Source organism: Pseudonaja textilis, chromosome 16 (assembly GCF_049901715.1).
Source record: "Pseudonaja textilis isolate UNSWEBS1 chromosome 16, rPseTex1.2, whole genome shotgun sequence".
NCBI lineage: Eukaryota > Metazoa > Chordata > Lepidosauria > Squamata > Elapidae > Pseudonaja > Pseudonaja textilis.
This window is the reverse complement of record NC_142005.1, coordinates 10859675-10876461: the sequence shown is the minus strand read 5'-3', so window position 1 is coordinate 10876461 and position 16787 is coordinate 10859675. Positions and strand designations below refer to the sequence as shown.

General features: G+C 51.2%; 2 protein-coding genes across 3 annotated transcripts; both read right to left on the bottom strand.

The window, feature by feature from the left end:
• Positions 1-2892: 2892 nt before the first annotated feature.
• PRPF3 (pre-mRNA processing factor 3) lies at positions 2893-14307 on the bottom strand. Of its 2 annotated transcripts, XM_087914021.1 has the most exons (18): positions 14210-14307; positions 13775-13942; positions 13279-13409; positions 10847-10943; positions 9189-9335; positions 8587-8670; positions 8144-8364; positions 8007-8054; positions 7345-7651; positions 7022-7188; positions 6490-6572; positions 6164-6307; positions 5974-6073; positions 5528-5641; positions 5316-5434; positions 4633-4716; positions 3589-3650; positions 2893-3194 (listed from the first exon to the last, which is right to left on the bottom strand). In XM_087914021.1, exons 4-18 carry the CDS (start codon positions 10847-10849, stop codon positions 3048-3050), a joined length of 1830 nt encoding a protein of 609 aa, XP_087770147.1. In that variant the 5' UTR covers positions 10850-10943; positions 13279-13409; positions 13775-13942; positions 14210-14307; the 3' UTR covers positions 2893-3047. The 2 variants fall into 2 exon arrangements, with proteins under 2 accessions (XP_087770147.1, XP_026575969.1); XM_026720184.2 differs by lacking the exon at positions 10847-10943.
• A 334-nt stretch (positions 14308-14641) lies between these two features.
• MRPS21 (mitochondrial ribosomal protein S21) lies at positions 14642-15681 on the bottom strand. Its single transcript, XM_087914027.1, has 2 exons — positions 15506-15681; positions 14642-14891 (listed from the first exon to the last, which is right to left on the bottom strand). Exons 1-2 carry the CDS (start codon positions 15586-15588, stop codon positions 14711-14713), a joined length of 264 nt encoding a protein of 87 aa, XP_087770153.1. The 5' UTR covers positions 15589-15681; the 3' UTR covers positions 14642-14710.
• Between the last annotated feature and the right edge of the window lie 1106 nt (positions 15682-16787).

The following is a 16787-nucleotide window of genomic DNA, read 5'->3' as shown; positions in this document are numbered from 1 at the left end:
GCTGCATTTTATAATGGGCCCTTTACAATGGCCTTTTATAAAATTGGTTCGGCCCTCGAATGCAGATCTGATTTTCCATGTGGCCCCCGACAGAAATTAATTGTCCACCCCTGCCTAAGCCCTAAGCCCTAGCCCCTAACCCCAACCCCAACCAAAGCCCAAACCCTACCCAAACCCCAAACCCAACCCATTTCAGACAGAAAACACAACTTTTGCAGAGGTCAGATTTTGAAAAGAACTTTATTTTTATGTTCCGCAGGGTGGAAAACATCGAAAACGCTCCTCATTTTCGGATCCGAGCATTCCTTCAAAGAGATAAACCTAACCCCCAAAAGCCCCCAAAGCCCCCTTAACCCCCAAACACCCTTAACCCCCAAAACCCTTAATCCCCAAACCCCTTAACCCCCAACCCGTTAACCCACCAAACCCCTTAACCCCCAAAACCAAACTAAAACCCCAACCCCCAAGCTAAACCCTAAATCCCCACCCTTAACCCTCTTAACCGTTCTGCCTTTTAACACTGAAGCCATCGTTCTCCTTACCTCACTTTCAGGTTCGGTCTTTTGAAGGGCGATGTCTTTTCCTGTTCACCGATTGATGCCTTCGGCCTCGTGTTGTCCTATTGATATTAATAACGTATTAATAATAAAGATACAGGATAACAGCCCCCCTTTCCCTGTTCTCCCCGTTCTTCCTACCGGCACAAGATGGCGCTGTTTCCTGTTTCCCTCAGAAAGGCGGCCGTGAAAAAACCGTTTCAAAAAGGCCCCCAAAAGTTATTTCTTAAAAATGAGACTGCGGTGCCTACTTTTCTGTCCCTTAACGAGAGAGTTCGAGCTTTCGTAATAACGTATTAATGTTAATAATGACGCGTTTCAATTAATAATTATTCGGAAATATAAACTTCCAAATCCCCGAGTGACGAAAAAGTCGCTGCGCGAGGAACTGGGCGGGAAGACTAAAAAGAATGGGCGGGAAGTCGGCCGCCACAGTAAGGTCGTTCTTCTCAAGCATCGGGGGGGGGGGTGGGGGGACAGCCACGGTGAACGGACAAGAGGTTCTCCGTGCCGAAAATGTCGCTGCGAAAGGAAGTTGGGGGGGGACGACTTAAAACGCGGGACGGGAAGTCGTCCGTGATGGGGATGGTCGTTCTTCAAAGGCATTGGGGGACGACGACGGACAGGAAGTCGGCCGTGCAGGGAAGGCCGCTGCGAAAGGAATTTGAGGCCATCGAAAAGGCCTACGATGACCTCGGTGTTAATGCTACGAGGCGGAAAACTTTGCCGTCCTGTGGTCAAAACGGGTATTGCAGCCACGAAAACAAAGAAACCTTTTTAATGGGATTTCCAGATTATTCTCCTGTATCTTTATTATGAACGCCTTATTCATATTAATAGGGCAACGGGAGGCCCGTTTGCTGCAACGCGGGAACGAGAAGTAAAACCTGCTTTGAAACTCTTAAGCCGAGTCAAGGAGGACTAGGATGGCCTATTAAGATTGGGGCGGAGGGGTGCAGAAATGGGACCAGGGAAAGAAAAACGGCGCTGGCGGAACGCACTGGGTCGAGCCTAATCCAGCTTTCCTTCGCTCTCCGAATCTTAAAGGTTCTGACACTGCGCGCTTGTCGAGCCGTGAGTCTCATACCCACGCGGTTGTGACGACTGTATGCAAAACCGCCTAGGTGGAGACTCGGTATATTTCGTTAATCCAAGATTTAAACCTAGGTGTGACGGGAAAGAGTTTTTTTGACTGTGCCCCATGAATGATAAATCTAGAGTTCTTCGTGGATAATTGTATAGCGAATATTGGCCGTAGAATTCGGGATTCCGTTATTGATTCCGTTAGCTTCGTTCGTAGTGATCTCTCGGTGATAAGAGCTTGTCCTTGGCTTATGACCCTAACGCAGTCCGCGCAAAGGGATGACCTCCAAAAACTATTTGAAAAGACTGAAGGAATAGTAAGAAGACCGTGAACCTGGGGCAGATGACCCCGGTAACGGCCTGGTCCTCGAATTGTCCCAAAGGGGAGATTGGCCTGAATTCTGACCTGCGTTGAGGAGACGCCCATTGCTTTTTGGGTCCGTGTCCTGGAGGCTGGAGTTGTCTAGAACCCCCTGAATGTAAGCGACCCTGAAGGCCAAGGGATCCTGGCCTTGGCATTTGTTGATGAATCGGCTAATGACATTTCAGACAGTAACTGTGTAAAATGTCAGGCATGACCCACTAGTGTGGGGGTCTCTCAAATATGGACCCTCAATGAGGAGGCTCGGTTAACAGGTCTCCACAAAAATGTGAATGAATCAGCTTTTGAAATGCATTCATGTCCAAAAGGAAACGTCTGCGACTGAACATTCTTGTACTGTGCCCCCTGCCCCGTCCCAATAATTTACATCCCTCCTTGAATCCTGAATTGCTACACTGGTTAACCGGTAACCTTTTAACAGCCAGTGGGCCGTCGCATACGCCAGATGAGGAAAGGGGGCGGTTTTTTCAAGATCTTATAAAAAAAAAATTTATTAAGCGAATGTCGGAGGATGTGGGCTAATTCCTCAGCTCCTAACCTGCTGTACGTTTTTCCCGGGGGTGCTAACTATGCCTTCCTGTGCTCTGCCGTCTGTGACTTGGTGCTGTTTTTTTTCTCACCCCTTGGGGAGTGTCTTTGCTCGCCAACTGTTGAAACAAACCTACAGAACTGGGAAAAAACAAAATAAAGATGAGGGCTGTATTGTTTTAAAGGTGGAAGGCTTTGGAAGAGAAGACTTGACTGATAAATAGCTCCTGTTGCTCTTAAGTTTCGGCTTCGGTTCTTCTGGACGGTGTGGTGGGAAAGTTTGAAGAGTGCACGTTGAATGTTTTAGTCCAAAGCCAAAAATTAAAATCGAAACCTCTCTTATTTGGATCTGAAAAATATTTCCTTTAATTGTAAGCATCTTACTGTGGGGAATTTGTGGGGATGAAGGGGAGGGGCTCAGAGTCTAACGTTTCTGCTCGGTTCTCGCTCTTTACGTCACACGCTGGAAATATGAGAAGGTGCTCTGGAAAAGGCCATCAGTCTGTGGGTTCTAGAACTGACTCGCTCAGAGCCAGATCCCAATAATGCTCCGTGCCGTGTTTCTTAAAATGCTCCCGTGCCATGTTTTCGGTAGGACACTGCTTGAATTTCATCTCGCCAAAGCTCCGCTCCTTTGCTGTGCCCTAAAAGGACAAAGAGAGGACAGGAAAAGATTCTGAGCAAGCCTACCTATCGTATCGAGGGTTGTGTTAAGGACAGGCCCTCCAAGCGATACATTGACTGGAGGCTCGTGGAATGCGCTAAATTCCTTTGGCTTAATGGTGAAGCCCTGAGGGACTGAGCGCAACATGCTAAAAACGTAAACCGGGCTTTACAGGCCATGGCTCACACAAAAAGTGGGAGATGTCAGAAATCAAAGAGGAGGGGGTTCCGAAGGAACGATCCTATGGAACAACCGGTTGGGTTCCCACAGGTGTTTCTTAGTCCCATCGCTAAAGGGGCATAACAAAAAGCGGGGCTTTCTAAGTAGGACTGAGAACCAACAAATGCCTCAGTTGGACCGTAAGTATTACTCACCTCCCAAACCAGGGAACATTTGTTGGTTTTTTTCACAGATTCCTCATCGGATTCCTCATCGTCTGCAAGAAAAATAAACTACTTAGGGTGTAAGAATGGACGAATGACTGAAGATGGATTTGTCTATTCTAAAGTATGCTCAAAATCGGTCGGATCGGAAACACCCTTTATTCAGACGGAAGGTGAGAATTCTGCCGTTTCTTTAGAAAAGGCAGGAGACAGACCTCTGCGAGCGTAGTAGCTTATGGAAAGAAGGGAACTTTTGGGGACGGTAAAAGACCGGTTCGCAAAATTATCAGTTTCCCTTCAGTTGTCCTGACTTTCATGTTGGTCTTTGCATTTTTGAACCGGCTCCATGTAAGGGATGGCTGCCCCTTCCTGTTATTTTATTAAACCGCTATAAATTGACTTTCTTCTTAGGAGAACCAAGAGGCTAATGGTGAAATAGATTTATCCAAATCTATTCAATAGAACGATCCAACGGCTGATAGAACAGCAATCGTTGCTTTTCCTTTTTCAACAGAATCTTTTAAACCTAAAAACAGCCATTCAAAGTTCTATCTTCTGTGTGCTCCCAACTGGGGAACTTCTCTGTTTCCCCGGGACCTTTGGAAGGGAACTGGGCGCAGGAGTTCTGAGTTTAGCTTGAAACCCCCAAAAGAAGAAATGGCTTTTCTGTCTTTTCGACATCTTTCGAAGATGATGTTGAGGGTAGGGCCTGAAGCGTACTACCTTTGGTTTTCTTAGGGACACTATTTCTGCAGATGGACAGAACCTTCCTTTGTGTCTGCATCCCTTTCCCAAAAACACGCTGGGCGGCGCCTTGAACCAGGTGCGGCCTTCCTGAACCTGACCTTACCTCCTCCTTCACCTGTCCCACGGGGCCCTTGCCAGAGCTTGCAAAATGTGCTTTGAGTGCATCGCCTTACGCGGTTGTTTATTTTTAAGTTTCAGCATTTTGGCAGCCCTCGGTCGATCGCTTTTATTTACTTAATCTCAATAAGTGTTTCCAGGCTGGGCCCTTAGCAGAAGTGGCTTCCTTACCATCTCCTTTTGTGTTTGACGTCTGCTCGTCCCATTTTATTCGATGTAACATGAGCCGCTTAAATTTCTTCTGTGCTTTGGGACCTTGGAAAGAATGCAGAAAAGGCAGAACTGACAGGCGGAATCGCAACAAGGGATGAAGTGTAACTTCGGAAACGCAACAACTGGGAGGACTGAACTCCTGATCCTTAAGAAAGCACCTGTGCCAGGTGCTGCCCTTGTGGTTGCAACCATAAACTGAGACCGACTCTTGGAGCCAGAGAGATGAAATCCTTGCACTGCTTTTCTTGGAGCAATGCCCAAAGCATGTGTTTCCAAAGAACAACCCTGACATAATGGCCTGAAACCAGTTTGGTTAATTAAGTCCAGGTTGCGCAAACTGACACTATTTCTTTTCTGCTGCCTGCTCTGCAGATGGAGAGAACCTTTTCTGTGTTCTGCGGCCTTTAAACAAAAAACAAAAAAAAACCAAGAGCCATCGGTCAACCCTGAAGTTGGCCGATGCCTTAATCCAGGTGCAGCCTTCCGGAATCCACAACCTTGCTTCTTCCCTGCCCCCCACCCCCCTCCTTCTGGAATGGGGCAGGGTCGGCACGCTGCCTGGGCCTGCTGGAAGTTTTAGCTCCTTAGAAATGCAGAGCACAATACATTATGCGACCCAGCCAGCTCGCCCATCCTCTTACCTCCTTCTACCACCACCACATTGACATCTTTGTGTAAAACCACAACTCCGGTTAAGTACAACTGGCCGGCGTTAGCTTCGATTTTGAATTTCTTTGCTGGGTTACCTAGATTCCGGACTCTGGGCAAAAACAAAGGAATGTGTCAGGGAAGAGGAGGCTGCAACAGTGCAGGGGAGTAAGGTGCGCTTGCTTTGGGAATGACGGCCGCTCACCTGTAAACGGCTATGTGAACGCCCTGCGAAATATCTTCCTTAAGCTTTTTCACCTTTTTCGCTTTCCTCTGTTCCACCGTCAGCTTTCGTGCAGCGTTTGCCTCCTCGTGAGCTCTGCAAGCACATCGATGCAGCCCATCTAAGCACTCTGCTGAAGTGCCGCAGTGAAAGGGCAGCTTCTGGTCCTGCAAGATGCCCCTTCGCAGGCTGCCCAGCCAGGTCTGCGGCATCCCCGCTTTTATTGCTGTGCATATTTATAACCCCCCTTTTCCCCAACTGGTCTCAAAGCCTCAGATTGTTAATGGAAGATGGTCAAAGGGGTCAAATGTTCTGCCCCCTCATCGGCTTCAGCATACACCAAAAGCATCTGGGAAGATCCCAGTCAGATCCTCGGCCACTGGGAGGGAGGGAGGGAGGGAGGGAGCTGGGAGAGACATCAGCCGTACTTCTGCCTCTTTGCCATCTGTGCTCGGACATGGGCTTCTACTTTGGTTGGATCCTGAACGGCTTCTGTCCCCAAAACTCGCATCAGGTTGGAGATTCGGACTGCAGAGAGAGAAGAGGCAACGAGGGTGTTTGCTGGTGTCCCTCAAGAGCCTTCCCCTCCCTCAGGCTGCTCCAAAGAGGCTGCGCTACCTTTTGGCTCTGGAGGGGGCATCAAGCCGAGCCGCACTTTCTCCTGCAGCTCCTTCTGGGCTTCCCGGCGGGTCTGGCGACGGAGCTTCTTCTGCTCTTTTTTGGTCAGGTAAACTCCAAGGGTCACCGGCAGGTCACTGTCCACTGCAGGAGAAAGGTACGTTATTCTGGTTTTTCCCCGAGAAAGTCAAGGAATTGGGGGTGGGGTGTCAACTGCTCCCAAGACTGCCCTTCCCCCTCCGAAATGGAGTTGGCAGGTGGGGAGGGGGCAGTTTCAAGGACAGGTTCTGCCTCTGCCTCCCTCAGAGAGGGAGTCAGGCGGTTACCTGGAGGGCTGAGCTGAGCCGGATGCTCAACCAAGTTCGTGATGCCAAAATAGTCCTCCCGCTTAAGCAGATCAGTAGCTTTTCTGAAAAGGAAAGCAGATCCACCCAACTACCAACGTCAACTGGTCCCCTTCCAGATCATCATCTGCAAAGGGCGTGATTTGGGCAGAAGACAACACAGCCCTTCCTGGAGTACTCAACACAACCAAGGTACAGTGCCAGCTTCTACAAACAACTAGTACATTCCTCCTTGTCTCCCTGGCATCTGCTCCTGACCCTCACCTCCTCCCTCAGCGGGCTCCAACCTTTTGGCCACCAGGGGTGGGGTGGGGTTGGGGAACCTCTGCTCTAGAAGATGCAGCGACCAGCCATCCTTCGGAGCACTCCTCGGCTCTCAACCTGAGATGCCTCGCCAATCGTGACTGGCATCTGCCAAAGGAGTGGAATTGTCCAGGGAAGATGGTCTCTCTAGAACCACCTGGAGCTGAGCTGGCTGGGGGCCCTGCACCAAAAGCGCCTCTGAGACACTTACACGTCCATGCCGTTGGGGATGATGTAGGAGTCCCACCACTCCACCTCAGGAATGTCCCCCTCTTTCACTTCCTTTTTGGGAGTGATGAGGGCCAATTTGGTCGAGGTGTGAATTCCCGTCTTCTTTGCAGCTTGTGAGATCTCTGCCTGGAGTTTTTCTAACTGAGCCTGGTGACCAAAGAGACATTTTCGAGGTGTACCAGAAGCATAATTTCCGGGGGTGGGGTTGTTTCCCTACCATCTGTCCCTGCCTGCCAGTTTATTCCTCAGGCATCTGAAGGAGGATCCCCCCTCCCTCCCTTAGCGACCCCCATAGTGCCCTACCTTCGTCCGCAGCCGTTGGGCTATTTTTTCAAACTTGCCCTTGTCGTGAAACCTGAAAGTCCTCTTTGGCCGCTGAGCTGGGGCAGCAGACACCCGGGGGTCAAAATAAGTGTTGGACTCCATGTCCTCTGAGGGCTTCTCCTTCAGCTGCTGCTTGAACTGCTCTCTCTTCACGGCCCGGATGTTGGCCTTGAGAGTCGGCATGCGGTGGGTCAGCTCCACCTCCTTCCCGGTGGCATCCACCGTGCGGCCTTGCTCATCCAGAATCAGTGGCGTTGGTTTACTCTGGTCTTTCAACTCCACCTTCCTAGGCCAAGACACCCCCAGCACAGCTTGGGTGACCACACAGTTCTCCTTGAGCGACCTGGGCTCACTGCGCTTGGGCACGTCAGGAGCCACCGTTCTCAGAACCCAACTGTTCAGAAATGGCCCGTCTGCGGCTCCACAACCAACACAAACCTCGCAGCCTCTGAAGTGGGGGGGGGCATCTACTGCCACCCCAGGCTCCAGCCCCACGCAGGCGCAGCACTCCCAGGGGAGGTAGTGGCTGGAAGCCATAGGAAGTGCAGTCCCCCCGCCCCCAGAGGGGCCTGGCCAGGGCAGGCTGCCCGTATGTTTCTTGCAGCATGCTTGCTGAGGACAGTGAGTCATCGCTCGCTTACCGTGAATATGGGGATTGGACGTTGCTGCCCATGTGACGTATTTCTGCCCTATGAGAACAAATTGTTCAGTTGAGTCTTGTCAGCTCCCCCCAACAGGCCCCCATTTCAGACCCTCAGAGGCCTGTGCCAATACTCACGGCGGTGCGATGCCCATGGCGTGCAGGTTGGCCAGTCCCACCATGTTGGTGTTCCCGATCAGTCCCGGTTTCAGTGCCAGCTGAGCCTGGATCCGGGCTTGCAATTCTGCTGCTTTCCGGGCCTTCTCAATGGCATCGTTCATGAAAGTGGCTGCCTGCGAGGGCTGGATGGTGTTCCCGATTGGGAGGCGCTCAGGGGGAGTGCTTGCTGGAGCTTTAGGCTGAGGCCAAGGAAAGTTAAATTTGGTTTATGGAACTGGTTATGGGTTAAGGTTAAAAGCAGAGAAAGAGGCAGGAGACCCAGTGCAGAAATTCACCGGATGGATGGATGGATGGATGGATGGATGGATGGATGGAAGGAAGGAAGGAAGGAAGGAAGGAAGGAAGGAAGGAAGGAAGGAAGGAAGGAAGGAAGGAAGGAAGGAAGGAAGGAATCACAATACCTGAGGAGCTGGGGAGCTGATGAAACTCAGCTGTTTCTTCCTCTCCTCAATCTGCCGTGTTGCTGCCTCCATCATTTGCTTGATCTGAAGGAAGGGAAAACAAGCCAAACTGTTTCCTCTTTCGCACAAGGCTTCTTTGTCATTTCAAAGTCATCCTTGGCTCTTCTGCACTGGACTCTGAATCCCATACTGCAGCAACTATGCAATTCTTCTTTGCTCTAAAGCAGTGTTTCTTCGGGCTGTGGTGGAGGTGCTCAAGAGCCTCCATCCGCTCAAGATAGAGAACCACCTCCTCCTCAAGACCACCACCGGCATGTTTACACACTTGTGAGTGACAGAATTCAAGAAGGGGCCTTCTCTGTCAACACGGCTAAAACTACAGTTAATTAATTAAAAAAAACCAAAACCTTGACTTCAGTGGGTTTTCTAGATTTACTGTAGTTTTATTATTGTTGTTTAATGTTGTTCCCTCTTCTTGCTCTAAAAACTCTCTTATGACCATGAGCCAGGTGATCAACAAAGCACACGCCAAGGCAGCCCTCCTGACAGGCAGGAGCACTGTGGCACGCCAAGCCTCCTCCAGACAGGTGAGAGCAGCAAACCTGAAGCTTGGTCAGCATTCCTGGACTTTCGGTGGGTGGGCCTGGGATGACCTCGGGCTCTTCCTCCACCTCCTCAAAGCGGGGGATGCGCCGTTTCTTGACTCCGGAGGACTCCTTCGAAATCTCTGAGTCATCCCCAAACACATCCTAATAAGCGGAAATGAGCAAAGGAGCTTCAGTGGAAAAGCCTCCAAGTCAAATCCCAAAAACATAAACTGAGCCAACGTTTTCAAGAAAATAAAAGTCCTCCGCCTGCTAGTGGGAACACGCAACCTCCCAAGAAAAAGAGGGGAGTTCCCCTCAGCTGAGGAGGGTCTGTTGTGAAAGAGGCCCCCCCCTCCCCGCCTGAGAGGTGCAGCAACTCCTTCAAGCCACCAATGGGATGATATTCGCATGTCCAGAAGAGCTATGAGGTTTTGAGCTGCTCTTTGCCACCCATTCCCGCTGCGATGACGGAATTTGAACTAAGGTGCCCAATGAAACGTTTTAAATTCTTGGTACCCGCATCCCTTCCAAGGGACTGGATGTGATTCTGCTCCCATCTGCCATACCCGCCCCGACACAGTGAGAAAATAACTCCCTAAAATGGAGGGTGAATGGGCAGTTTCGCCAAGTCTTTCTGGCGTCTCCCCAACCCTCTCTAGCCCAGTTAATGGTCGCATCACACAGCAGGCCTGGCCGTTGGGGAAGGCTGCTTTGAACGTTAGAAAGCAAATGAAACGGGGTACTTAAAATAGTATTTTAAAGCATACTATTATATCATTTATATTTTACCGAAGTAAAACATTACAAGGAAAGCAGTTCTTCCCCAGTCAGAGATGCAGGAAAGAGGTTACGTGCCTGAGTCTGTCCTACCGCTCTCAATGAAAAGCAAATATAAACTATTCCATGATGGGTTTAAGCTTAGTCTAGAATGAAGAGTCTCCAACTTGAAAGACATGTCAACCCTTTAGCGCAAAAGATTAATCCTTCTGCAAGAGGCTAAGATACAACACTCCATTCGCAGCTTTTCAGCTTCAGAACCGATCTCCCAAAATAGAAAAGGGTCAAGATAGGCCTCCCTCCAGTGGAAAGGTGCACCCTCCCCCAAATGAAACTCACATCACCAGCACAGACGACTATAAGGAAATTTGGGATTGACAGGGAGACTGGAGAGCAAGAGGATTCCCGCATGTACGAGATCAGAAAGATACCCCCCTCCCCCCCAAAAAGGTATGTATGTTAAATGCAGGAATTGTTTCCCGACAGCATCCTTCATCTTTAATCCTCAAAATATTTTATATCCCATATATGTGATCTGTCAAAGTGCACTGGAACCCAGAATAAACATGCAGAAAAAGTGATCTCTCAAAATATATTACCTGAGAAGCGGAAGCAGAAATGTGCTAATTCTTGCAGAGGGATTTTATTTGCAGTAAAAGCACTGCTGGGAAAAGGTAAGCTTTATGCAAATCAGTGTATCTCTTGCAGGCAAAACAAAAGAGAAGGGCGACCGATAACCGACAGAAATCTTCCATGGAGAAGCTAAAGGATGATGTTAGGCTCTACAGGCCGGCTCCTTCTCCACTTAACGTGGAAAGAGATCTGAGGGGGATGCCCAGTCATGCCACACAGCTGCTATTTCCTCCCAAAGAGAATCAAAACGTAGGCATACAAACCATCTGCAAGCGACAGCTGAACCTCCTTCTTCGCTACTTTGGGCCATACTTTACAGGGACGGTTCCTCATCCAAAACCAGGGCACACCGTGACACACCTACAAGTTCAAGAGAAAAGGGCTTGCCCATAGTATGAAGAGTGCAGACCCCCGAAGTTTACTTCCTGAACTTCCCCCGCAGCATGATAGGTCCCTGCGAGATAAGCCCAGGTCAAAGAAACTGGTAGTTCCCTATAGAAGAAATGCAACTGATCTTACTCCTGGGAAAAGATGCAGATTCCTTTCAGAAGAGAATAGCAACCTGGAGGGCAGGATGAAAATTAACCTTTCAACCGAAGCCTGTATATGGGGAAGTCTCTGTCGCCTTTGCTTTAGATACCACTGATTTAAAGAAACAGGCCTGGTTCTTCGGGTCATTTGATGGGTAGAAAATAGCCCGCAGACAAGTATTTCTCTATTGTTTAACAAGAGTTCCAATAAAGACCTTTTTCTTTTCTTACTGTGAACTGAAGAGAAGGGCGGTGGGAGGGCCCAAAGTTAGTAAAGGGTGTTAAGAAACTCTTGATGAGAAAATGAAACAGGAGAAAATTTCTTTAAAAAAAGTGGGGCAGTGTCAAAGTTTCTGGAGGAAGAGATGCTGACAAAGAATGAATCATGGGGTTCAGTAAGTAGCTGGGGCCCTGCCCACCTGAGTTCCCCAATTCTATTGGCCCTTGGATCCCACTTGCAGATCTTTGGAGCAGCAACTCAAAACAAAGCAAGTGTCTGGCTGCGTTCTCCAGGAGCAGGGAGATTTTCTAAGCTGTTTGTTACCCTCCGAATAGAAAGACGTCGCATTTGGAATGAACGATGGGAACTGCCCACTCCTTTATTCCTAGGCCCCTGGGGACTACTAATAAGCCATGGGCAAAAGAAGCCCCGTGGTACCAGCCCGGGATCTCTCCCACCAGTGAAGACTGCAAAACAACCAATTCCTAGGGCCCTATTTAATTTCCAGGTGCTCAGAAACACAATTATGAAGAAAAAAAGGAGTGGCTCCGCAGAGCAGTAAGTGTGGAAGGACGACAGCCTCAAGTACTACTGCTGCCTCTGAAAGGCAAATGACTGACTGGGACCAAACAATGGCGGTCTGAGGCTCCAGCTCTCAGAAGACATGGGTATTTTCTCATTTCAAAGCCCAAACTTTGGGGATTGGAAGAAAATTCATCCTATAAAGTACTGCAGCTTTTACACGACCTCAAGAAAGGAGGGGGAAAAAAGACATCCAGAGATGCTAAAGGATATTAACCCATCTATATAAAACCAATCAATATAGCAACTAGGAAAACGTTTCACAATGCGGAACTAAGGAAGGAACACCAGAGAAAGACTGGATATAAATCTCAGGCTACTCTCTGCTTCCAAGAAAGATTCTCTTGCAGTTAATTCCCTGCGCCACCCCAATCCAGAAGTTCAGGACAGACTGGAAAAGGGTCTTTTCCGAGCTTTGAGGAAGGACCCCCAAATTAGCCATGACAAGATGTGCAACAGTAACCGTATTAGAAGCCATAAGCAAAGGGTTCCACAATTTTCTGGAAGAGCATCGATTCCTCTACCGTGAAATTTTGGTTACAGAGGTAGAACAGTTCTCCTGTTATGCTAAGGATTAATATCAACCAAGGGCACCTTCAGTCGTCTTCCTTACAGAGCAAATCACAAATGCCCAGCTTCCGCTTCTTCTAGGCCTGTAATTCAATTCAAACCAACCATAAAACCACAGTACCCAAACTTATGTTGAAAGGCAGAATATGACTCTGTCTAATGCAGATATTTTGAGGAACTATCCACACCATGCTTGACCACTGGCTATACCAGCCGCGGGTGACTGGAATTGCCTCCCCAAACATCTGCCTTAAAGGCCTACCGATCCACCTACAATTCCCTGGGACAACCGCTACAAATAAAGCCTTCCCTAGCAGGCTTCTTTTCAATCCCTGTGATCATCTGCAACAATTTGGGCCAATAAAATCAGCACTCAGCCCAGAAGAGCTTATGCATCTGGCGCTTACAGATATTTGCCAGCTTTCTATGCATCTGTCCCGTATCACCAAGACAATGACATTTTTCTAAGGAGTTTATGTGCTTTAATCCACGGCCTACATTATCGGCATTCTCAAGCTAAGGCCAGGTTTTCTCAGTTCTACTCCATGTTAATTTCCTATAACAGCAACCACAAAGATACCGCTATCATCATCATAAAATTTCGGATGGTTTCTGGTTGCAGAATTAAAGGGCAGAGCAGTCATAGCACAAGAAGAGCACTAAGAAAACAGACCCAAAGGGTATTTTCCCCCCCCTCTGGAAGAATAAAACATAATGAAGCAATACTGCCAGTTCCTGACACACACACCCCACCCCCAAGAAGACAGCAAAAACAAGCAAAAGTTCAGCTCACCTTTAATTCTCTCTTCCGATTTCGGTCACTGTTGGACTTGGAGTGTCGAGAGCTTCGCCCTTCCTCAACAGCTTCAAAAAGCTTATCAACAAACCGCAAGGTGGAATCATCCAGGAAGGGCTTGAGATGATCTGGGAAAGAGAGGAGGGAGAGAGTACAGTTTGGCAGCCCAAAAGACGCCACCTCAACCAACCTGCCCTGTGTGTTCTGAAACCAGCTAGTCCTTTCCTCAGTTCATCCCAATTACCAGGAAGGAAGAGGAAGGTCACTGACCTCTTTCACCCCCATCGCACCTTCTTTCCCTCGGATAAGAAGCGCAGCCAAACCACGTTATCCTGTATGTAATGCCGCTCCCGGGCCGGCCCTGGGGGCGGGAAGGGTCTCGCCGGGCTCCATCCCGGGCCAGCCGCAGCAGGAGGATCCGACCGCCTCCCCCGGCCCTCCAAGATCTCTGGGGCCGGAGCCAGCCCAGCTCAGCGGCTCCCGCAAGACCTACCGGCCGCCTTCTTCTTGTCCATCCCTTTCCCGACGCAGTTCAAGGCGGCGGTCACCACGGTGGGCTCGGAGAAGCCGAGGACCCGCTTCACCGTCTTCTCCACCCACGGCTTCAGCTCGTCCAGCTCCCGCTTCGAGAGCGCCATCTTGGGAAGGCTCCACCGGGGCGCTGGGGGGAAAGAGGGTCGCGGCTGCAAAGGCCCGAGCGGGAAAGGAAGACACTCCCCCCACGAGGCGGGACTCGCTCTCGCCCCGCCAGGCCGCGGCTCGGTCGTGGCTCGGTCGCTCGCCGAGGCTGGGATTGGGGGGAACGCTTCTCCCCACCCTCGCGGGCAGCGCCGCCGCCGCCGCCGCCTCTGAACAGCCAAAAGGGCCGCAGCAGGCGCCCAGCTGTTCCCTCCCGCCCAGGGAACCGGGGACCGAGGCACCTCCTCACCGGCGGTCTCCCTCCGCGCCTGGGAAGGAAAAGGCCGCAGGCCTCGCGGTGGACGGAGGCGGAACGTCGGCTCTGGCGCCGCGCGGACCGGAAACGGAAACGGGCTTCATCGGAGACTCCGCCCGCGACGCTTGGGGGCGGGACTTCCTGGAGACCGCCGCCTGAGCTGCAACCGTGCTGACGACCCACGGCCAGTAGGGGCGGCCGCGGCTGCCGTTCTCGCCGGAGGAACCGGGCGGAGGGAAGGGAGGGAGCGGTCTCAGCACGGAGGTGGGCGGTGGAAGAACCCCCGCCTCGGGTACTGCTCCCCCCCACCAAGCAAGGCGCACGCCCGAAGAGAAGAGCCATCCCCGGCCCACACCAACGCCCTGAACTCTCCCCTCCCCCGGTGCGCGTTCAGGATGGGGACCAAAAAGCTCTCAAGAGACGCGGGACTCCGTATGGATTTTATTGACAAATAAAGCGGGCAGGAGCCTCGGCCAACCCTGGACATTCTTTGGCTTAGCAACCGAGCCAAGGATCCGGTCGGCTTTTCCTCATGAGGAAATTGATTTTTTTGCCCATTTCAGAGTTATAGATTCTCCGGCACGCTTCGTAGGCCTCCCGCCGCCTCTTCTGGCACGGCTTCTCATAATACCGCTTCCGCTTAACGTGATCGATCACTCCATCCATAGTGAGGACTCTATAATAAAGATCAGAAAGAAGGGACCGTCTCTGTAAAAAGGCGAGATCCCCGCCAGAAGATCCGATGGACGCGCAAGTTTAATTCGGGCTGAATTTTCCCTCCCTCCAACGTTCCGTATGATTTGCGCGGCTTTCCGAAGAGTTCCCGAGATCCCGTCGGGGACAACACGCGGCTGTCTAAAACTTGGGGTCGGTTGTGTGTGTATGTGTGTGAGGCCCAAGGGAAATCTCAACCATGTCGGTCTCCTCCATTAGACGGGGAGAATTGCCGTCATTCAGAAGGAACCCGTGTCAGCGCTCCGAAGATGGCTCGGCAGCAGCCCCGCGCCTTTGCCTTGACACGGGCGCTGAGCAGCCGCTGGCCCTCCTGAAGGGAGCCGAGCCGAGCCTCTACCCAGCGGCAGCTCCAATCCCGGGACATCCGCGCCCACCCTGCCGACGCCTCGGGCTGAGAGGAAGACACGTGTCCGGCTCCCGGCCTTGAGGAGCGCGGAGGCGCTTCCAGAGGTCGCAAACGGGCGCGCCCTGCGGTGCCTGGTCTCCGCGGGGCCTGAGCGCTTCCTCCGCTCGGCGCCCAAAGCCTCGGGAGGGCAGAGGCGGCGGCGCTCCTACCTGGTGAGGACGCGGTAGGCCAACTCCACGTCTCCGCCCGGGACCATCACGGTCCGGGCTAGGAACTTGGCGTGGTGCGCCATCTCCGCCCTGCGGACCTCCGGAGGGGTCGAGAAGCGCCTCTCGCCGAAGCCCGGGGATTTGGGCGGAAGCGCCCCCCGCGCGGGCGGAAGCGGAAGTGCCCGCCGGAGGACGGCGCCGCTCCCGGTCGCCGTGGCAACGTGGTCGGCCCCGTGAGCCGCTCCGCGGAAAGGTTCCGCGCTCCCCCCGCCGATCCCGCGTGCCTTCGGTCGCGGCCGTGGATCTCCGGCTAGTTTCCCCGGTGGCGAAGGGCGCCCCGCGTGCAGGCTCTGGCCGTCGCCGTTTGGCTCTGCCGGCCGAACATCCCCGGCGAGAGGGAAACTGCCCGTCTCCGGTGGAGCTGCCGCTGATTTGTCCGGTGTGCACGTTGTTCGGGGAAAGCCTGGGCGGTGCGGGAGTGAGGCGAGAAACCGGCCTCCCTCTCGCCTAGGAAGAAGGCGAGGGGCAAACCCCCCACCCATGCTTTTTAAATGACCTTTCGACTTTTTCATTAACGTCTTAAAATTTTATGCCCCTTCTTTCGTCAGACCCCATTTAAAGAGACATACATGTAACATCCAGCACTGATCACGCTCCCTAATAATGAAACGTCTGCAGCTTTTCTCTTGTAATTTCCCATGGGTAGAAGGCCTGATCTCCACACTCTCCTTTTAGTAGCTCTGATCTGCCCCAGAATAACCCTACTAGCATCCACTGATGATGTCAAAGAACAGGAATCTCCCCAGGATAAAGGGAGACCTCAGAGGTGAAATCCACATTATCTGAGGGCAGTCTCATTCTGGATTTCACGCAGGATCACAACCCAAATCAGAAGCAATCTGCACAAGGAGGACATGACCAGCATATATACAAATCACACCCCCTTCCTCACACCAAGGACCAGTCCCCCCTATAAAACCATGCCTTCCATCTCATTTTCTCTGTACTCTACCCCTAAATGAAAATATTTTTGCTTTTAGGAAATGAATCTTCTTTCTCACAGTATGTCTGCAGTTCATTTTTTGTTTGATCTTGTGTCACTCCTGGCGCATAGAACCCAAAATTATTCTTCCAACACTTTGATATCTTAACTAAAAAAGGGAATGTAAGATAGGTCTCAGGATTCCCTCTTTGAATGAAAGGGAATCTCATCATAAATTTTAATCATAAATTGTAATTAAATTATCTTCCTGCCTTGGTGACTTATGGAAGAGTGGGCATA